This window comes from Ailuropoda melanoleuca, chromosome 7 (assembly GCF_002007445.2).
Source record: "Ailuropoda melanoleuca isolate Jingjing chromosome 7, ASM200744v2, whole genome shotgun sequence".
NCBI lineage: Eukaryota > Metazoa > Chordata > Mammalia > Carnivora > Ursidae > Ailuropoda > Ailuropoda melanoleuca.
In genome coordinates this window covers 65,564,685-65,588,186 of record NC_048224.1, presented here as the reverse complement: position 1 = coordinate 65,588,186, position 23,502 = coordinate 65,564,685, and the positions used below count along the sequence as shown (strand labels likewise).

General features: G+C 38.8%; 1 protein-coding gene across 6 annotated transcripts in view; it reads left to right on the top strand.

The window, feature by feature from the left end:
* MIPEP (mitochondrial intermediate peptidase) overlaps positions 1–23,502 on the top strand; it is a 190,736-nt gene that overhangs the window by 92,182 nt on the left and 75,052 nt on the right. For 5 of the 6 annotated variants that reach the window (XM_034664985.1, XM_034664984.1, XM_011226792.3 and 2 more), the window contains 2 exons: positions 12,224–12,298; positions 15,040–15,159. The exons of the other annotated variant lie outside the window; for it this stretch is intronic. In XM_034664985.1, the coding sequence (XP_034520876.1) occupies positions 12,224–12,298; positions 15,040–15,159 (195 nt within the window). The remainder of the gene's footprint in view (positions 1–12,223; positions 12,299–15,039; positions 15,160–23,502) is intronic. 6 annotated transcript variants of the gene reach the window in all.

The following is a 23,502-nucleotide window of genomic DNA, read 5'->3' as shown; positions in this document are numbered from 1 at the left end:
TCTCAGGAGATATGAACAGGGATTGAAGGTAAAAATTATAGTGCCACTCGAACTAGATTAGTTTTGGCAGGTTTAAGTTGTTTTGAAACTTTTCTTATATTCAGCTTTAATGCTTCTCAGTTATGTCTAGACAAGAACATTGAACGGGGTGGGGGGCGGAGACGGGTCTGACCCTGGCCCCTCTACCACACAGTTGACCTCCGATCAGTCACTGAACTCATCTGAGACTTTTCTCCTCTTTTACATAAAATAAAAATGCAAAGTTAGAAGTTAAAAATTAATGCCTCCATACTTACCTCAAAGACTCTAGTCCTTCAAATTTAGTCTATGCAAACTGTGAACACGGTATTATTGGAATTTTCTATCACACATTGAAGTGTTTAACTGAACCTGTGAAAGTCAAAATACTTCTCTCTGTTTCTCTGAACCATCAGTGAGTCTGTGATAACATGTAAGCATTTCTAAAGGTTCTTTTTTCCCCCTCATTTCATCTTAGTTTGTCAGAAAACACCACTACAAGTCATGGAAGTTAAAGGCAATGTTATTTCCTGTGGATTTGGATCTGAGATTTTGTCTCTTTGGGACTAGGCAGCTTTTTCATTATATTGATTATGTGCCATCTGGATTACGGGATAATAGCAAAACAGATTAGTTCATACAGGCTGAATCCAGTTGTTTTCCCATTATAGACACGTGCAGAGGTTTAGTGCTTGGGGTGGTGTGGGATCAAGCTGCAAAATTGAAGCTGCCGACTTGTAGCCTGGACAGCTTTGATGCTTGGCTTTCTGCCTCTGAAGGCTTTTCTGGTTCTGGATGACCATGTCTCAACAAGTTTATGTCATTAGATCCAACATGTTCCCAAAGGATATCAATGGTAGGGGTTCTTTGCTTCGGAAAGAGTTGAATTTATTACCATAACAAGGATTTGTACCAGAGAATGTCTTAGCTTTTAATATTTATGCATCTTTTACCATAGTAAATTTTCTAAATGGCCATAAATAAAATATTTTATCACAGTGACTTGACTCTGGAAGAATTCGATGCCAAAACTTTTAATAAGACATTATTTAATTAGACTGGTGAGATTGTAAAGTGATAGAAAATGTCTGGCAAATGTATGAGGTTACATGCTTACAAGTTGAGCTCAAGTTGAGCTCATGGGGAAACATTCAGAGAATTCAAGGAATGCCAAGTTCCCTAAAACATTTACATTTTTCGATGATATTCTGAAACCTTCCAAAAATGTTGTGCTTTTTTAATATAACAGAAAAGCTATTATTATTTTAACAGTTTTGTTCCTGTGTTTGACCAGCCCATGGCGTAGCTTGTGTCTATCCCAAGAATCCAGTAAACACCTTTCTTCCTTTGGGGAGGCAGTGTCCATAGGCTCTGCACAACTAGCAGTGTTTGACTCATATGAAGCTCTCAGGGAAGTGAGTTGTTACCAGGACAATGGTGTAACCTATTGTCTAAGCCAAAAGCCTTTTAAGAAGGAAGAGGGGTGCTATTATTAATTATACTGAGCCAGTAGTCCTAACCTGGGACTGTCAGGCCCACCTGAATGTGTGGTCACCCTAGCCATGACAGCCCTTAACAAGACAGATGTGTTAGATGCAGGGACTTGAATTTCATCCAGTTAGTTAATCCTTTCCACGAGGTGACTGAGTATTACCACATTGAATCTTTATATGAATTTTCTACAGTGGTATTTTTATCCTCATTTTACAACTGAGAAACCCCGATACCCAGAGACTTGCCTGCCATCCCAAAGCAAGTGAGTAGCCATAGAAAACGCAAGCTGCCGGACCTCAGACGCAGTCCTCTGTCTTTCTCGTGTTGCTACCTTCCCACAGTTCTACCTGTAAAATCAGGATGATTTAATTTCGCTCACCTTTGTTGTTAGAGTACTTGTGATGCTTACGTTTTTCCAAGCCAGGACATCTCAAACTCTAATGTGCATGAAATCACCTGGGAATCTGGTTAAAATGTAGATTCTGACTCAGTGGTATGGAGGACCCAAGATTCTATATTTCCAAGAATTTCCCAGATGATGCTGAGGCTGCTGGTCTCTACTTGCTCTGGGCTTCATACAGTCGGGTAATCATTGTCCTTATCATTCGTATTTTAATTATAAGCAGGAAACCAGACTTTACCTTCTTGACAGAAGAAAGGATCAATTTTATGGTCTTTTGTCTTTTTGGCTACAGTTGTGTTCTGGTATTAAAAAAAAAAGAAGAAGACTCGAGTGCTGGGACCAGGCTCTAGCACAGCCGTGTGCTTTGGGTGCACAGAGGAGGATGGGGCTCCCCGTCCCTTGGGTGTTTTCAAGAGACCTTTCACACCATGATGGCTATGCCTCAGAGTCTGACTGGGGCTCCAGACACTTAAACTGAAACCACCAGATGCAAGCATAGATGCATAAGATCAGATGAATAAATGAACTAAATACTAGAAACAGGAACTGCTACTCTGCACATAGTGAACCGCGGCGTGGGGCAGTGGAGCCTGCCGGACTCTGAGACTGAGGCTGGGGCCCCGTAGTTTGCAAAGCTCCCAAGGAGGGAGGGGACCTGAGAGGGTTGCCTCATATTGAATTGTTAAAATCAATTAGGTTACTATGGTTAGTTATTGGCATATTATGTTCCAGTTCTGGAAACAACAGTTCGACCATTTTCCTATTCACCAGTGGGGTATAAAAACCACAGTGTCTTTCTATATTTTATAGCTAGGGTGAATCTTTGAAATAGAAATACTACCACTCTAATAATACAAGAGGCATAATTAATTGTTAGAGTAACTGCCTTTCAGACACTTTAAGTAATTGGTGTTTTATATTTTCCTCCGTTACTCTATCTGTACCTCTTTTGTGGTACTTGGGGCATTTTCCCTTGCATTGTTAGTTTCAACATTTGTTCCTTTTCCTGTTCATGGTAGCAGGAGTAGGAAGGATTACCAGGCAGCTTGGTAGGGTCCCTTGCACACAGTGGGATGCTTCACAAAGATGAGCCTAGCGGGTTTTCCTGACAAACCTGACTTGCCTTTATAGCTCCAAGGGCAGAGCCTCTGCTCAACGCACAAAAGAGTGAACCAGCATCAAACCAAGGCTGCTTCAGACCCAGCAGCCTTCTATAGAGACCAAAAAAACAAAACAAAACAAAACAAAACACAACACCCCAAAAAGCCCAAAAATCAAAAACCAACTACAGGTGTTTTTATAAAAGAAACTCAGTCTAGGGCATAAATTATCTGACCCATAAAGTTCATTCAGTAAATATTATTTTGAAATAAAGCTGCAGTCATGTTCTCAAACCTTGTTCAAAGTAGTCTGCCCTTGGTGAGGGATACAGATTGCTTCAGAAAACCATGTCTGAACAGCTCTACACAAAGACAGTTTGTAAGGTTGCAGATTGCTAAGCTTTGTTAAGGGTAAAACTAGATGTACGATTGTATTTAACTGAGATGGCTCATTGAAAACAATATTGATAATTAGGACATACCTGAAAAAGAACAAAGTGGAAATTTGCCTCTTTTTGCTGTAGAAAAAGAATTTTGCAGGGGAGAAACATGGGATGTGGGGTTGGGATTATTTGGCATTTTCAGTGTAGACTCAAGCTGTGTGAGGCTGGCCTGTCTTATGTCTGTGGCTTGGCGGAGAACAGCAGGTGGGTTTAGAGCCGAGAAGTCAGAGGAGCCCTGGGACTCTGGGACGTGCTAATGCAGTGAGACTTGCCTGTGTGTTTCCTGGCCGTAAAGGAGGGCGCGTTAGCGTGTTCTCCTTCATTAGCCTCGTCAGCTCGCGTGAGTTAGAAAAGAACGAAGCATGAGAGACTATGGACTCTGAGAAACAAACTGAGGGCTTCAGAGGGGAGGGGGTGGGGGAATGGTAGACTGGTGATGGGTAGTAAGGAGGGCACGTATTGCATGGTGCACTGGGTGTTACACGCAAGTAATGAATCATCGAACTTTACATCAGAAACCAGGGATGTACTGTATGGTGACTAGCATAATATAATAAAAAAACATTAAAAAAAAAAAAAAGAAAAGACCACTCTGACCAAGGCACGGAACAGGTGGGGCTGAGGAAGCTGCTGGGGCATCCTGGAGACCAGTTTCCAGAAACCCTGGGCAGTCTGCTGGCCTCTGGAGAGGAGAATGCCAAGATGGGATTTAAAGAGCTAAAAAGAAGCTTTCTGAAGAAACTGTAAATATAGGATCAGAAAGAATTGTAAAGATTAGTGAGAATGATACAACTGTATTTGAGCATTTTTAAAGAAGTTTCATTTGTAATACTTTTTCTTGTACTTACAGTTTACATTTAATTTCCTTAGCAAATTATTTCCCAACTAGTGTCTTATATGTTGAATCACTTGATTCTGTAAAGATGTATTATGGTGTGGAAGTACGTTTTATGCTCAAATAATTTTGGGAAATAGTGTAGAGATTAATTAAGGTTTCTATACTTTAGAAGGTAGGACTGCTCATAACTTTTAATATGCTAACTTGATCTGGGAATCTCTAGGAAAGAAATTTATTTTGGGGAACCTCATGGACAAACCTGACCTGCTTTAATTGCTGTATCTTCTACCACAAGGCAGAGCCTCCCCTCAGGAAACACAGGCATGGGTCAGCCAGTGTCCACTGAAGGCCAAGTAACTTCAAACCCAGTTGGGTTCCATAGATACAAAATGAAGAATGTAAGAAGAGTCTCTCACTTACGTGATTATTTAAGCCATTGTTAATGACACACCTGTAAATCTCTTCAGGAAGTACACAGTACTGTCTGTGGAGCACTTTGAATGAAAAATTTTATTTATTTTTTGTCTATCTATTTTCAGTGGAAAGTTCACTTTATATTTCAGGCAAAATATATGTCACACAGAGATTCATTGTTATCTGTCTACAACTTTGGGATTGCATACTTTGGAATTGAGTATATTATGGATTTTAGAAAAGTAAAATGGTTTATATGTTGTATATTTTGAATTTAAAAAACTAGTGGGTTCTGGTGGAGTACCTTGTAGTCAAAGGCATTCATATTTCTGCGTATTTACAAAGTGGGATTAACACTGCAAACTTCACTTTTGTTCAGGCCACATTTTGCCATTTCAACTCCTGAAAAGTGTCCCCTCCTCCTCCCATTGGTAATTTAAAAGTAATGATAGGGTCTCCTAGAAGATAAGTTCCTTGAGAACTGGGATTTTTATCAGTTTTATTCACTGATATATCAACTTTGCCTGTCATATGATGGGTGATGAATCAGTATTTGTTGAGTGGACTGTCTTTTGGCTAAAACCCACTAACTGATACTCATAGATGCCTGCTTGGCGGTCTTAAAATCAGCTGTCTTAGCACATTTGCCGAGACATTGCAGGTTTCTTCATGATAATCTTTCATGATGTCAGATTCCAGACTTAATGGAGAGTAGTTCACCCTTTACAAAGCTTTTCTGCCTTTCTTTTTCCTTTGGAAGCTAAAAGTCTAAGTGGTCTTAATGGATGAAAGTCTGAACCGTTGGGCACATGGAAAGCTGGAAAGAGCACTGCTCCTGTGTTAACTACAGGAAAAAGACAGATAAAATCCCAACTTTTCTTGGTCATAGGCCCATGAAATTATCTGAATCCAAGGAGCTGCGGACTGGCTCACCTGTGGCAAAGCATGTTGGAAGGCCTGGCTGCCGTGTGGAAGGGCGAAGAAAAATCAGAGACCATTTTAACAAATTGTCAGAGGCCAAGTGTGGGCTGCCCTATCAATCTGGAATAGCTGTGAGCCCTGACAGAGGGGGAGTTTGCATGCACTTGTAGGCTCTTTTCCATCAGCCTTCACCAGGTGCGCATGAGAAATCATGGGCGCAGGGTGGGAGACCACACGGGGCCCTCCTCAGCATTGCAGGCCTTCAGGAGGTGATTGGCTGCTGCACAGGGACAGCACAAAGCCCTGCCTCCTTTCTCAAAGGTCAGGAAATCTATCGAGTCAGACTCAGGGACTTTAACTAACTAATAGTAGAATAAATTTAAAGTAACTATGGGATGAGGATTTAAATAACTCTGTTAAAGGCAAAGGTGGACACCATACATGAGCAGGTGAAGCAGAAGACGGAAACTCTGAGAAACGCTCAAATGAAAATCAGGAAATAAAGCCATGACATCATAGAAGAAGAGTGAATTCCTTTGAGGCGCTCATCAGTACACTTGACACAGCTGAGGAAAGAATGTGAGCTCAGTGAACTTGAGGGCAGGTCAGTAGAAACTGAAATGCAAAGGGGGAGAAAAAGGTAGGGACAGGGACACAACAGAGCATCCAAGAACTTTGGGGCAAATAGAATTCCACAAAGGAGAAGAGAGAAGTAATAAGGCAGAAGAACTCTTTGAAGGCATAATGGCTGAGAATTTGCCAAAAATCATGAAAATCCAAGATGCTTGGAGAACCCCAAGCAGGGTAAATAACAAAAAGAACACACCTAGATGCATCATAGTCAAAGATAAAGAGAAAACCGTGAAGGTAGCCAGAGGGGGGAGAAAAAGACACAGAGGATCAGATAGACATTACAGCAGACTTGTCAGAAACTTTGAAAGTTTGAACTATCAAGATCCATAGCATGAGATACGTTTGATTAAAATGTCATCAGAAAGGGAACGTTTTCTGATTAGTACCAGTGTTTTCTAAATAAGAGTTAGACCCTGCAGATGAAGAACTGACTCACTATTTGATAACCAATTCTACCTAAAGTGAGAGAAAAATCTTTTCAGAATGTGTTAATGACCAAGTTTCGTGACAGGTATTGAAATGTGGCAGAGAGACTAATAACATGTTACTTAATTTCAGTGTTCTAAAAACCTTAAAATAATCAGCGTGATGGAGAAAGGATCCTCTTCTAAAGGTGGACAATTTGAGAAGGCACTTGTATTTCATTACATGTATTTGGCTATTGTACAAATGAAGAGAAAATGAAAAGTACATTTCCTTATTAAGAACTTGATTGTTTGGTGCTACATAGAACTGTTGAGCTATAATTCCTATCTCCTAAGGATTTATAAATCTAAAATATACCATATTTGCAGAATATGTAGATAAAACAGTAAAATATAAATAAATTTCGTCAAAGTCAATGATGATTGTATTACACAGGGCAATCGTAATAGTGAATTATACTAGTTACCATTTACTCAGCATCTACTCTGTTAAACCTGACATAGTATGTTTTAAAAATATATTCTGTTGTTCAATTCTCATCTAATTCTGCAAAAAGATAACACATTTTGTCAGTGAGGAAAGCATGTCTTGGACAAGTTCAGTACATTGCCCGACATTGTGCCGCCAAACTTCTAAGTGGCACAGTTAGGATTCAGACTTGGAGGGGAAAAAAAAAAAAGGACTCAGACTTGGTTTAGTCTGGCTCCAAAACCTGTTCTCTTTCCTTTACACTCCAGTGAAGCATGATAATGGGAGTTCAGAGTCAGAAGGGTGTTGGTTTAAGGCAGACCATGCTCTCAGTTCTCCTTTAAAGGGTCTAAGAAGAAGATTCCTGGAAGGAATGGTGTTTCTGGACTTAGGGGATGATATGAAGTAGCCATTTCAGCAGGAAGAAGTTAAGGATCTTGGAAATGGCCTGAAAGGCCCAAGACAGCTGTCCAACTATGCCATTTCTTATGCCATCATTCTTCACCGTAGTCAATCTGAATTTTATTCTTGATTTACAACATTCTTAGTCTGCAAGTAGGATTCCTCTTAATCCTGAATGAACATGGTGGTGTCCGGATCCCAAGGAGAACTGGGAATTACATGCCAGTTGTCAGGCTAGAGAGTTTAGTGATCAGTGGAAGTATTTTCTACCGTGGAAATTATGAAGATTGAAATGGAGTCTGATAAAAAAAATGCAGTTGATGATATGGTGAAAGTTATTACTTCTGACGCCATGAACTTTGATGAATTTTCAATTTAATGTAATGAAAAATAATTACAATATTGTTTGAGATTCAGGTGTTTTAAGTGCATTTTCACTTATATATGGTTGCTCATTACCTGTCAGCTTGGGTGTATTCATTTTCCGTTTCTTCAGTATATCAAATGTGAGAGTCTTCACGTTAGGAGACAATAATGTGAAACAGCTGTGCTACTTGGTAGATATAATCACTTGCGGAATTACAGCAAAAACTGAATTTTTTCAATACTGGTTGTCATGACTGTGGTTGGCAAAGTGATATTTACAGAAGAAAATCTTAACCAGGAAACTTTTTTTTTAAATTTGAAATTTAAGATTTAACTTCTAAATATTTTTATTAAAAAATTCTCATATAACTTGAAAATCAATTTGTATGGTATTTAAGTTTTCACCTTATTTTTTGTTCTTTTAAGAAAAAATGATGTACTTTTTAAGAGACTAATATAAATACATACAGGCATACTTCATTTTACTCTGCTTTGCAGATAATACATTTTTTACAAATTGAAGTTTTGTAGCAACTTTGCATCAAGCAAGTGTGTTGGTGCTATATTTCCAACAGTGTTTGTTCACTTTATGTTTCTGTGCCACATTTTGGTAATTCTTGCAATTTTTCAAACTTCCATTATTACTGCATTTGTTACGGTGAGCTGTGGTCAGTGATCACAACTCACTGAAAGCTTAGACGATGGTTAGCATTTTTTAGCATGAAGTATTTTTAAATTAAGGTGTCTGCATTGTTTATTTAGACATAATGCTATTGCACACTGAATAGACTACAGTAGAGTGTAAATATAACTTTATATGTGCTGGGAGACCCAACAGTTCATCTGACTCTCTTTATTGTGATATTCGCCTTGTTGTGGTGGTCTGCAAACCAAATCTGCAGTGTCTCCAACGTGTGCTTATAACTCTGTTCCAACAGCTGCAATGCATTTATTAATTTCGATTGACTAAGAGCCAAACTGGATTTTTATTTATTTTTATTTTTTACGTTTTAATTCAAATTCCAGGTCATTAATGTGCAGTGTATTATTGGTGTCAGGTGTACAATATGGTGATGTGGGTCTTCCATCTAACATCTGATGCTCCTCACAGGTGCTCTTCTTAATCCCCCAAACTTGATTTTTTAAAAACCTCTCTACCTGTTTACACCTCACATGATATAAATATATTATTTAATTTGTATTTTGATTAATGACTCTTTGAACTAGTTTACTAGAATTGTACTTACCTTCTCTATGTTTCTGTGTATTTTTGGTAAACATTCCTTGAATTTACTCTACAGTATGTATAGTAGGCCTTGAATACATAATTTTTGGAGGTTTTTTGTACTTATCCTTTTCTTTTGAAATAATTACAGATTCATGGGAAGTTGCAAAAAATAATACAGAGGTCGCATGTCACCTTCACCAGCAATGGTACTCACCAGCGATAACATTTTATATAACTATAGGATATGTTTCCTTTTATTACATCATTTTTGATGAGCTGTTTTTAGCTGTCCCTGTTCTTACATGCTCCCTTTCTTTATATCTTTTGTTTTATTTTAAACCTGACAAGGAAAGAATTAAGCTTCATTAAATTTGTCCCCTTACTGTTTGCCATTTCTGTGTGGGTTTGAATCTCTGAGGTATTGGCCTCACAATAAGTAAGCTACTTCCGAATGGAAAGGGATTATGTTGGGTTTAGCTCTTAGATCCATTACTTGGCATTTCCATATCACTGTCTTACACAGCAGAAGTGGTAAACCTTTCAAAGATGCCTGACCCCTGCTGTGGGCCCTGGGGCTGCTTGTTTCCCCACTAAGCAGGGGCACCTTCCTACCCCCTTCATCTCCCATGGCTGACTTGACGATCTTCTTCCTCCACCTCTGTTCCTCCATCTGCCTCCTCCTCACTTCTGCCCATACTCCAGGCCAGACTGGGATCCCAGGGTTGTCCCAGGGCTGATGACTCTGTGCTTCTCAGTGGTCTACTCTCCACAACCTTCTCTAACCTCCTTAAGCCTGGGAATCCAGCTCCTCGCACAGCTTCTGTCTGACCGCCCGTCGGTGGAAGCCCGACACCTGAGCCTCCTATCATCTGTGGTCTCTGCCGCTTCTCCTCCTGCCTGTTCGGGAGCCTTGCGCTCTCATTGTCTCTTCTCCTGTCTACATCTCCAGTCTGCGTCCCTCTAGGGTTCATTGCCATCAGTATTGCTTAAGCTTGCTTGTGCATTTTCCAACCTCAAACAGGACTTCTCCCTCCCCCTCTTTTCCTCCGCAGCTCCTGCCCTTACTCTCTGCACCTGTCTGGCACATGCCTGGAAACAGTGCTATGTTCTGGGTCTCACCTCCTGCTCAGCTCAGCCCTCTCCCATGACGCCCCGCCCCTGGCGCTCTGGCAGTTGCTTGGTACTGCTGTGCATCACTGGTGCACTAACTATAGCCTCCTGGTTTTTTTCCTAACCCACTTCTGCCTTCCTCCTCTCCAGTGTCTACACTGTAGCCAAAAGAATCTGTTAAAAACACAGATCTGACCTTGTGACTTCTTTGCATAAAAGTCCCCAGTGGCTTACCATGAGGCAGAGTCTGAGGGTGGAGACCAGTGTTCCTGCTTGGCCCCTACCTGCCTCTCCATCCTGCTGGAACCCTGCTTTCCTGCCCCTGGCTCCCTCACCACCTGCCAAGGGCCCTCTTCTGCCTGGCATGCTTTTCTCCCTGCTGCAGCCCACCCCTTTCTCCTTAATGCCTGTTTGTTGTGCAGATTTCACGTCTGTTAGTTCCTTGGTTAAGCCTTTCTAGGTCATGGCTCCCATGCCAACCTGCACTGCTTTTCCTTCTTAGCACTCATGATAGTTGTTAACTCTTGTTAAAATTGTGCTTACATGGGTAATGCCAGCCTATGAAGCTTATGGGGCCAGGACCCTGTCTGTTCGCCATTTTCTGTCCCTGATACCTAATACAGTGCTCGTCCACAGTACTTTTCATTGCTAGAAAAATCAGAAAACGCCATACTTCCACATACTTTTTTAAAAAATGAAAACAAAACTATTACAGCTTTGTGAGGCATGAAAAATCCAAGTATAACACAAGCCCTATCAGCTGAAGGCATAGTATAAAGTAAGGTTTAAGGAAATTGAACATTCTGATAGAGGCTTTTGGCATATATGACTTAACTAAATCTTGACTTTTTAAAATCCTGAGGAAATTTTTGTTTTATACAAGATGGCTGCCCCTGGTGTGAGAAAGCCCCAGGCCTTTCACCTGTGCCAGAATCTATACAATACAGCCTCCTTCAGTCCATGTCTTAACTCCTTAAAATTCCTTTTTTGCCTGGTATGCCGAACAGGAAGAAGAGAACAGGCTTTGTTGTCTGAGCCTTCGTCAGTATTACTACAGTCTTTCACTTAAGCTGTTCTTAAATGATCATTGTAGTGTTCATTCATTCCTTCTGGAAATATTTATGGAGTGCCTGCTGTGGGCTGGGCACTCTGAGGAGACACACACATGTAAATATGGCAGTGCCCAGTCCCTCTTCCAGCAGACAGCTCATGGAAGTCATTCATTGGAGGTTAATTTACACAACGGTAGTGCTAGGAACCTGCCCCAGGTGTCTTCTATAATGGGTTTCTCTGTAAAGGGGCTTTTAGCTTCATTTAGATTGTGCATAGAGCTGTATAAAGTGGTAGCTATCGTCAATAAACATCAATATAAATGATCTTAAAGTAGAGTAAGTTGACTAAAGTGCTTCCTTGACTACATTATTAATGTTATTTCTAAGCGAATATGTAATGTTATGTGATTAGGCCTAATTAGTCTCAGGGAGGAAGCCTTAAATCAGATAGGGTCATTATACTGAGTTTCCAAGCGCTGCAGCTCTTTCAGGTTGGAAAATAAAAGAATGTGCAATTCATCATCATGGTTATTTGTTAGGATATCAGTTCAGCTTTAATATGGATTATCATCTATTTCTCAACACTCGACTCCCTTATTCCTATCATCCGTTATTAGATGTACTTAAAAGTCGACAGAGCACTTGAACAGGTTTTCACTGCTAACAAAGAAACAGAAAAAGCAATCACTTTTACTAAGGTTTTAAACAGATTTTTAAAGATCAATGCCACTATCTTAGTTCCCTCCAGTGCTGTATTTTTCATGTACTAAGGCTAATCAGACAATTGCCATGATTAAATTCTGTTATTTTTTCGTTTGTTGTTGCTTTTAACTTTCCTACCTCATAAGGACACAGTGCAGTGACTTATTAGACAATTTACTCGCATATATGTTCTTTGTTTTTCAAGTCGCTGCCCAAAAATATGGTGTCTCGGCTTTGTGAATCGAAAAAGGTGTGTGCTGCCGCTGATATGCAACTTCAGGTATGTATGTACCTTTGTTCTGAAGTTTTTCGGAGTAATTATTTAAAATAAATATATAACTTTAAATTCTTGCCAATGCTGCACATTTATTACAATAATTATGCTTCTAAGACGTCTTTCATCTGAGTTCAAAGAACTTGACCCAAACCGACTCGTTCAGTCCTCACACTGTCCTTGTGAAGTGGATGTTAAATAAGGTTATTTCCCATTTTCAGTTGGGAAAATCAAAGCTTGGAAAAGTCACGTGACTTCTTCTAAATCATACATTTCAGCAATCATGTTATATTTTATGTCACTTTGTATCTTTTTAAAATTTTGTAGTTTTGACATAAAGTTTAAACAGTAAGGACTGTTAGTTTTAGATAATATTCAAAGCCAGTTTTCTAGGTTTCCAGATATAGACTAGAAAGATCTTACGAGCCATCTGGACGTCAGGTCTACATGATACCAGATGTTTCGGTTACTTGTAATTACTGAGATTGTTTATGGAATTCTTACTCTTCATCAGGTCTTGAGAATTCTATAAACACAGCCTAAACACCCGTCTTTCATCTCAGGCAATATTCACTTTATAATGATCCAGCTACCTATTTAAAAGTGTGGGCACCATTTAATTGCTTTATGGTTTTGTAAAATTCAGCTTATGAACTCTGAACAATGTTGTACCTTAAAATATGTATTTGAAGAAAATGTGCACTACAGAGAAAACCGTGGATTTATATTTGATTTACATTAATGTCTACGCATATCAATATAATTTTAAAAAGACCTCTTTGATTTGCCAATATCTATAGTGGAAGTCCTACCCTTTAAAAGCTTGGGTTGTGGCTTTCTTTTTGAATATTTGTTCCAAAGATTTTCTTTTAAAATGGAAAACCAACCTTTCCTTCCTTCCACCCTCCAAAAGAATAACCCCCTGAGAGACAGAGAGGAAAAGAAAGGAGAGGGAGGCAAATTCTTGCCAGAAGAGCGCCCCGTGCCAGCTTTCCTGTTCCACAATAGCCCCCTTGTACAGTGCAGACAAATAAGGGTGGAAAGGAAATGAATTGTTCCACGTTTCTAAGGGGTATACACAGTGTTCTTAAAATGGCAATTTTTTTTTTCTCTTGTGCATTGTTTTAAAAATAGGCTCCTGTTTTTCTGTGGCTCTAAGGCTGTTGGTCCCAGGCGAGCGTGACTCCCTGGGTGGGCAAATAGGCTAATCGCTTTAGAATTGTTTGGTTTATCAGCAAATAAGCATGAAACATATGCACATTTCATTTATTTCGCCCTGTTTTTATCATTAAAAAAAAAGTCATTCCATGTTTCTGCCTTTCATTTGTGGAAGGCATAACTATAGGAATGAAACTTTTTGAATTCTGATTTGTTTATAGATTGGCAAACAAAAAATAGAAAACAAAACACCTTAGTGGAAGTTAGAATTTAAGTTTCAGTTCCTAATAACTTACTCTGTTGAATATAGACAAGATGCAGGTGAGTAGCTTTGGCCCGTCTGATTACTTCATGCATTGTTACTCATTATAGAATATAGAATTGGAAGATCTGTATTTAGCTATTTGTTTAGATTACCAGTTAGAGTAAAGCAATATTTATATTTAGGAAATGTCTGTATTTCTCTTGGGAAGGTTTAAACTTGACTTATAACTTAGAACCATAATTCTATATCTAGATGAAACCAAAAGCTAGAGGTCATTTAAATTTTTTCTTTTATCCAAACTAATCCACAGTTCTTTTAAGTCAACAGCTGCACATTCTCTCCAAATTCCATTTTTAAATCAGAAAGATACATATCAGAAACATAATTGCATGTCAGAATTTTTCCTTTAAAATAAAGCACATTTTCTACTTCCTTGCTTCAGGTGAACTCCAAACAATGTTAATACTCAAGCCAAATGTTCCAGTGAAAAAGCCCTTTATCTTTTTCAGATTTGCTATGTAACAATTAGTTTTCAGACCTTTGTGAGCAGCAGATTTCATGTTCAAACTAATGCTTTATTCTCCTATCGTGTTTCAATGGCCCGTATCCTCTCCTCAGAGGTGAGTGATCCTTCGCTCCCGGTCACCTCTGTAAGGCAGAGCCACCCGTGCAGGGCAGCTGCTGCCCTGGTATCTGCCGACACCGGGTGTGGGGGCTGGCTTGGCCCTAGCTCCAGACTCGGCAACAGCTGCACCAGAATTCTTTGTAACATCTGTACTTGCCAGACGGAAGATTGCTACTCCTTTTCTTCACCTCGCCCCATCTAGTTCGTGTTCCGTCCCTTTTCCTCACAAAACTGGATTCGGACCATTTCATTGCTCCCATTTAAGAGATAGAGGGATTCTAGGGAGAAACCAAACAGGGTTTATTAGGTCCAGAGGGTCACGAGTTGTAACTTTATTGTTTTTCATATTTTCAACTATATATTTTACATGTATCTACAGATATCTATGGGCCAAATTCCAGTTTTGCGGTCACAAATTTAATTTACTCCATTGTACATAAAGAGTACCTTATGGATAAGGTTCAAAAAATTTTTTAATATCCTTCATCATGAAAAGGTTGAGAGCTTTCCTTTTCATCATCAGCGTGGTCTTAAATGTGGTACAAAATACATCTCAAGCCATACATACTTAGATTTGTGAATGATTTCAACTGGTATGTATAATTATTACTCTGGTATATTTGTAACACCTTTGGCCCACCACGTCTTAGATGGAAGGGTGGACTACCAAAAATTAAGTGGACATTTTCATCTGTCTAGGTCTTTTATGCCACTCTGGATCAGATCTACCATGGGAAGCATCCCCTGAGGACATCAACCACAGACATTCTCAGGGAAACACAAGAGAAATTTTATGGCTTGCCATACGTTCCAAATACTGTGAGTCTTGCATTTTGATCCTGTTGTGTGCCATTGAATGGTCCAGTTAGTGTATCTGTCTGAGTGAGTAGGTCATGGTCACCTTCCCCCTTGCAGAATTTGAAATCACTACATGTAGGTCAAGGTTTCCTATGGGCAGATGCTAGAAATTGTGTGGCCCATTTAATATCTCCAGCCATCCAATTACATGTGCTTATTTTCTTCCTGTTAGCATTGTGTTTCTGGATTCCTAGGAAGATGGGGGTGAAAAAGGTCATTGAAGTTAGTCTGTATCTTTTTTGTTATTTTCCTATAGTGAGAAAGATGGTTAGTGGTGTAAAATGAAAGGGATTATCAGCCCCTAATTATTTTCATTGCAAAGGGAATTGACATTTATTGAGTACCTTATTTGTATCAGAGATTATAGTAGAAGTTTTGCATATCCTATCGCATTTAGTATGGCCAGTCAGCATGGAAAGCAGGAGTATTATTACCACTTATGGAGTGCTAGGCGCCAGACTCCATCTAGCTGCTTTGCAAGAGAACCTCTAATTTCACTCTCAAACAACCCTGTAAATTAGATAATATCCCCATATTGGGGCTCGTATTGAGGCTACATACGCATGATATGTCTTCTCTAATACCATTTAGGTTGTGTCAGGGTTCATGAAGTCATGCTGCTCCATTGTTCCAAGGTTCCTGTAGGGAAGCTGGGTGTGGCGGAGAGAGTGTTGGCTGGTGCAGTTAGCAATGCAACAGACACTTATGTTACTCAGGGCTCTCAGTTGCAGCTGGTCAAAACCCAACTCCTATTGCTTAAGCTGAAAAGGGAATTTATTGAGTCTTATAACTGAAAGGTACGAGGGTATATCTGGTTTCAGGTAAGTTGGATCTAGTTAGTTCTTACACAATATTGTTTGAAACGTTTTTCTTTCTTTCCATTTCTTGGGTCTTTTTTGGGATTCGTTTCATTCTCAGGCGGTCCGCCCTGACAAGGTGGTGTAGTGGCTGCTGGTCCTGGTTTGTATTCTTCCGGCTGAGCCAATTTGATAGAGAATGGATTTGAAAGTGCTTTGTATACTGTAAAACGCCAAATAAATGCTGTTACAGCATTGGGTATCTGTATATGTGCTAAGAGGCTGATCAGTAAGTGCTAATTGTCCAGTGAGTCTTCAGGTCCTGATACTCAGACATACATGGGAACAGTTCAAATTGACCAGACAAGTAAAGTAACAGTGTATTTTATCTTCATAATACTTCTTATCAATAGTTTTGGTGGTCTTAGAAGCTTAATCATCTACTCCAGATATTAATGCTAGTCATACTACATACCTATTTTTGACCTTATGTGTAATTTATTGTTCTAATGCTGTGTATTATTGGGCTCTGGGTTATCTATATTAGTGAAAATTTGTGGTAATGAGAATAAGCTAACTAATCGTCAGTGGAGTAAATCATAATAACAATGGCCTAGCTTTAATAGCTTTTTCCAGTTTATAGAACACAGCTTGATTCATGTGCTGTTGTGCTTGTGTGTTTTTGTGCTCAGTTTATAGCCTTCTTTGCTTAGTTTTAAAATGAATGTGACTTAAACTCCATGTAGTTACAACATGACCAGAAAGTGGTAAAGTCATAGGAAGGCCAAAATTAGGAGGAACTGAGAAGCTTTCCTACAGGACAGAACTTGAGCTTGGTTGGCCAAGCTGCTTGCCCCCACCCCACCTTTCTTTATCTTAAGTCATGAAATGATGTAGCTCTTCTTCTCCTAGAGGACAACTCAAATGTCCCTACCATCTAGGATTCTTTTGTGCGATAAGTAAATAGACAGAGATGAGGTAATAGTGGCAACCAAATTCTGAATCAACTATCAAGAAATTATTTTTAATTGAAAAGGAAGGATGATGTTATTAAGCCCACTATCCTGGTACTACTTCCTTTTGAGAAAATATAAAGATTTATCTCTTCACTGGAATTGTCTCCCTTGTTTATCGTCGGTAGCCATAGCCTTGTTTTGAGTACATTGTTTTAAGTGTTTTTTAGCTACATTTAGAGAAGAAAGACTCTTTTGAGGTTTGTCTTCTTTTTTTTTCCCCAAGAAAAAGAGCTTGTTTAGGTTTGCATAAATATTCTATTCTTCCTACTAAGAAACTTCTGCATTTCCTCATTTAATTCGTCATTAAGCTTATGACAAACATTTCCGTAAAAATAAAGAATAAGTCGAGGATGCTCGTTAGAATTCTTCAGTGCAATATTCATCAGGGCAATAAGTCAAGGAAAAGAAAAATATAAGCATTAAAAAGGAAGTAACAAAACTGTCATTATTTGCAGATGATTGATTGTTTGCTGAGAAAATCCAAAGTATGTGTAGGTAAATTAGTGAAATTAATGAGAAGTTAGCAACTTTTTTGGATAAACAGTATATAAAAACTAATATTCCATCTCTCTTTATCACCAACAAACTGAAAAGCAATTTTAAAGATACCATTGTGGAAATAAAAAGTATGAAATACCTACTAAAAAAATCTAAAATAAGAACAAATATTATTAAGATGTCTATATTACCCAAAGCAATCTATGGATTAATGCAATCCCTATCAAAATACCACCAGCATTTTTCATAGAGCTAAAAAAAAAATCCTGAAATTTGTATGGAACCACAAAAGACCCCAAATAGGCAAAGCAATCCTGAAAAAGAAAGCAAAACTGGAGGCGTTACAATTCCGGACTTTAAGTTATATTACAAAGGTGTAGTCATGAAGACAGTATGGTACTGGCACAAAAACAGACACATAGATCAATGGAACAGAATAGAAAACCCAGAAATGTGAATATTCAGTGGCAAGAGGGCACTCTCTTCAGCAAATGGTGTTGGGAAAACTGGACAGCCATACGTAGAAGAGTGAAACTGGACCACTTTCTTACACTGTATACTAAAATAAATTCAAAATGGATGAAAGACCGAAATGTGAGATGGGAAACCATCAAAATCCTAGAGGAGAGCACACACAGTAACCTCTTTGACCTTGGCCATTGCAACTTCTCACTAGACCTGTCTCCTGAGGCAAGGGAAACAAAAGTAAAAACAAGCTATTGGGACTTCATCAAAATAAAAAGCTTCTGCACAGTGAAGGAAACAACCAACAAAACTAAAAGGCAACCTATGGAATGGAAGAAGATATTTGCAAATGACATATCTGATAAAAGCTTAGTATCCAAAATATGTAAAGAATTTATAATGTTGAACACCCCAAAAACAAATAATCCACTTAAAAAAATGGGCAGAAGACATCAATAGATATTTTCCAAAGAAGACATCCAGATGACAGACACGAAAAGATTCACAACAATCACTCATCAGAAAAATACAAATAAAAATTACAATGAGATATCACCTGCGAGATGGTAACCCATTTAATCAGAATGGCTAAAATGAACAACTCAGGAAACAACAGGTGTTGGCAAGGATATTGAGAAAGGGGAAACTTTTTACACTGTTGGTGGGCATCCAGACTCGTACAGCCACTGTGGAAAACTGTATGGAGTTTCCTCAAAAAGTTAAATATAGAATTACCCTATGATCTAGCAATTACACTACTAGGTATTTACCCAAAGGATACAAAAGTACTAATTTGAAGGGATACATGCACCCTTATGTTCATAGGACCATTATCAGCAATAAATTATGGAAAGAGGTGAATGTCCATCAACTGATGAATGGATAAAGAAGCTGTGGTATATATACACAATGGAATATTACTCAGCCATCAAGAAGAATGAAATCCTGCCATTTGCAATGATGTGGGTGGAGCTAGAGGGTATAATGCTAAGTGAAATAAGTCAGAGACAGACTAATACCATATGATCTTACTTATATGTGGAGTTTAAGAAGCAAAACAGATGAACATAGCGGGAGAAAATAAGAGGCAAACCAGGAAACAGGCTCTTAACTATACAGAACAAACTGAAGATTACCAGAGGGGAGGTGGGTGGGGGAATGGGTTAAATGGATGGTGGGGAGCAAAGAGTGCACTTGCTGTGATGAGCACAGGGTGTTGTATGTAAGTGTTGAATCACCATATTGTATACCTGAAGCTAATATTACACTGTGTGTGGAATTTAAATAAAAACCTGAAAAAAATATAAAATAAAAAGTGTGTTATCTTTATTTTCAAAATCCTAAATAAATGAGGAACTGAACCGAATTTATAGATAAGATTTAATACCAAAAAGATATTAACTTTTCCCTCAAATTAATGTATTATTCTCCAATTAATTTAATGTAATTCTATTGGTTTGTTTGTTTGAGCCTGTACAGTTTTATATGGAAGAGCAAGGGCCCAAGAATAGCCAGGGCAATTTTGAAGAAGAGCAGCAAGTTGGTAGACTTACCCACTTGGGATTAGTGTCCAAATAAAGCAGTAGGAGCTGAGGCAGTGTAACACTGGTTTGGGACGGACAAATAGAACAGTGGACAGAGCCAGGAGCCCAAATGTGGCTTCAACACATGTATGGACTCCTGAGCCTAAGCTGGTGACCGTGTAGATCTGTGGGCCAAGAAGAGACTAGTCCTTTTTAAAAATGGTGCTAGAAGGATTTATCATCCATGTGGATAAGATGAAACTTGTATCTCGGTCTCATTCTGCAAACAAATATGAAGTGGGTTGAAGACCCAAATGTGAGAAGTAAAGTTTTAAATTTTTAGAAGATAATACAAAATAATGTCTCTTCAAAAAATTATGTTATGTCAGTCACCATTAGTTTTTGATGTAGTATTCCATGATCCATTGTTTGCGTATAATACCCAAGTGCTCATTGCAATATGTGCCATCCTTAATACCCATCACTAGGCCAACCCATCCCTCACCCCCCCGAAACCCTCAGTCTGTTTCCCAGAATCCGTAGTCTCTCATGGTTCATCCCCCTCCGATTCCCTCCCTCTTCATTTTCCCCTTCCTTCTCCTAATGTCCTCCATGCTATTCCTTATGTTCCACATATGAGCGAAACCATATAATTGTTTTTCCCTGCTTGACTTATTTCACTTAGCATAATCGCCTCCAGTTCCATCCATGTCAATGCAAATGATGGGTATTCATCTTTTCTGATGGCTGAGTAATACTCCATTGTATATATGTACCACATCTTTATCCATTCATCTGTTGAAGGGCATCTAGGCTTTTTTCACAGTTTGGCTGTTATGGACATTGCTGCTATGAACATTGGGATGCATGTGCCCCTTCTTTTCACTACATCTGTGTCTTTGGGGTAAATACCCAGTAATGTAATTGCTGGGTCATAGGGTAGCTTTATTTTTAACTTTTTGAAGAACCTCCATACTGTTTCCAAAGTGGCTATAGGAGCTTGCTTTCCTGCCAACAGTGTAAGAGGGTTCCCCTTTCTCCACATCCTCTCCAACATTTGTTGTTTCTTGCCTTGTTAATTTCTGCCATTCTAACTGGTGTAAGGTGGTAACTCAATGTGGTTTTGATTTGAATTTCCCTGGTGGCTAATGATGTTAGCCATTTGTGTGTCTTCATTGGGTGTCTGTTCATATCTTCTGCCCATTTTTTTTTTAATTTTATTTTATTATATTGTGTTAATCACCATACAGTACATCCCCAGATTCCGATGCAAAGTTTGATGCTGCCCATTTTTTTATTTGATTATTTGTTTTTTGGCTGTTGAATTTGAGAAGTTCTTTATAGATCTTGGATACCAGCCCTTTATCTGTAATGTCATTTGCAAATATCTTCTCCCATTCCGTGGGTTGCCTCTTAGTTCTGTTGACTGTTTCCTTTGCTGTGCAGAAGCTTTTTATCTTGATGAAGTCCCACAAGTTCATTTTTCGTTTTGTTTCTCTTGCCTTTGGAGACATGTCTTGAAAGAAGTTGCTGTGGCTGATGTCGAAGAAGTTACTGCCTGTGTTCTCCTCTAGGATTTTGTTGGATTCCTGCTTCAGATTGAGATCTTTCATCCATTTGGAGTTTTCTTTGTGTATGGTGTAAGAGAATGGTCACGTTTCATTCTTCTGTATATAGCTGTCCAGTTTTCCCAGCACCATTTATTGAAGAGACTGTCTTTTTTCCATTGGATATTTTTTCCCACTTTGTCGAAGATTGGTTGACCATAGAGTTGAGGGTCCATATCTGGGCTTTCTAGTCTGTTCCATTGATCTATGTGTCTGTTTTCATGCCAGTACCGTAGCTTGGTGGTCATAGCTTTGTAATATAGCTTGAAATCAGGCAACGTGATGCCCCCAGCTTTGTTTTTCTTTTTTAACATTTCCTTGGTGATTTGGGGTCTTTTCTGGTTCCATACAAATTTTAGGATTGTTTGTTCCAGCTCTTTGGAAAATGCCATTGGTATTTTGATGGGGATGGCATTGAAAGTATAGATTGCTCCCAAAAGAATGTCTTTTTAATGGTCCCTTTTTTACTTACTCAGACTATCTTATATCTTATTTACAGTATAAAAGGCATTAACCATGAGACAAGACTGATAAATTTCAACTGTATAGAAATTTGAATCTTCTATTTATCAAAAGAAATGTAAAAAATAGTGAAAGGAAAGCTACAGACTAGAAGTAGATATTTTCAACACCTATAACAGGGATATTTTTCTTTCTTTAGTTATTTACTTTTATTATTGTAAAAAAAAAACAAAACCCATGCCACATAAAATGTGCCATCCTGGAAAAGGAGTATTTTTGAAGTGCTTTGAATGGGCAAAAGGCATAGATGTGCAGTGAGCCATATAAAACGACCTCCATGTTCATCAGTGACTGCCAATTCAAACCACATTAGGGTAGCATCCTACTCTTACCAGTTTGGCAAAAAAATAAGACATTTGACAGTACCCAGTGTTGACAAGGGTGTGGAGTCACAGATGCTCTTACATTTGTATGTAGGAGGCACGTTTGGTGTGGCCACTTCGGAAAACAGTTGGGCATTATTGTTAAAGCTGAAGGTGGACATTCCCTATGACCCAGCAACTTCTATATCCAACCCAGAGAAAGTGTTGTCTTGTTAAGAATAGGAAGGTTTAGGGGCACCTGGTTGGCTCAGCCGTTGAGTGTCTGCCTTCGGCTCAGGTCATGATCCCAGGGTCCTGGGATCAAGCCCCCCATCGGGCTCCCTGCTCGGCAGGAAGCATGCTTCTCCCTCTCACACTCCCCTTACTTGTGTTCCCTCTCTTGCTGTCTCTCTCTGTCAAATAAGTAAATAAAATCTTTAAAAAAAAAAGAATAGGAAGGTTTATAACAGCACTCCTCCTTTATAAACAGCAGGTTTATAAAGGAGGAGGTGAGATTCTGGAAAGAACCCAAATGACTATCAATGGAAAATGGGTAAATACTTTGTGTCATATTCATTGACCGGAATACTGTTCAGTGGAAATTGAGGGACATAGGCACAGTTGAATTTAACAGGCACAATGTCAAGTAAAAAAAATGAGTTTCATAAGAAACTGTATACATTTATAATAAAGTTCAAAATCTTGCAAAACGAATCAGGTCATTATCATAGGGAAATACATAAGCAGTAAAACTATAAAGAAAAACAAAGAAATAGTAAGCACAAGATTCAGATGGTGTGTACCTCTGGAACAACGGATGGGATCATAGAAGTCTTAGAAGTATCTCATTTCTTAAACTCATTCATTGCTATAACATTGGTAGTTTCATCATTCTCCCTACCTTAGTAGTATATAGTAGGAAATTAGTATGTGGAAAATATTTCTAAGTGTTAAGAAGTTATTTTGACTGTAACAAATGTGGTAAAGAATGAATTTAGGAAGACCAGTTGGGAAGTTATTTAGGCACCAGGATAGAGTTGGTGGCTTGCACTAGGAATGTGGTTGTGGAGAAGGTAAGATTGAAGTGGGTAGGAGAACAGTGTAGAAGGCAGAATCCGTAACGCAAGGTGGTAGGCTGGATGTGGATGTGGAGGTAATGGAGAATGACTGCGGGTTTATCATGAGTATCGACTGGAGAAGGGGACTTCAGAGCATCTCACCTTGCAGGCTGAAAGAGTGACAGTTTTCCTATAAACGTATCTCCAGAAAGTGTTTCTCTCAAATGAATCCTTTTATTCCCTCAAATGAAACCATGAGAAAAGGAGAAAATAATTTAAGCAACAACCTACAGAGTATTCATAATGTTGATAGAGACTGCATAAATTATATGTATGTAATATGGTCTAAACTTTTAGATGGTGATTATATGTGTGTCTATATTAACGTCTCCCTAAGTGCATTAATAGCTCATCTTGGGAATAAAGTATCCAATCAGTTATGTTTGAGAAGTACTTGCTTAAATAATGTTAAATGGGCTCCTCTACTGCAGGGCTTCTCAGCATCTGCAATGAGCT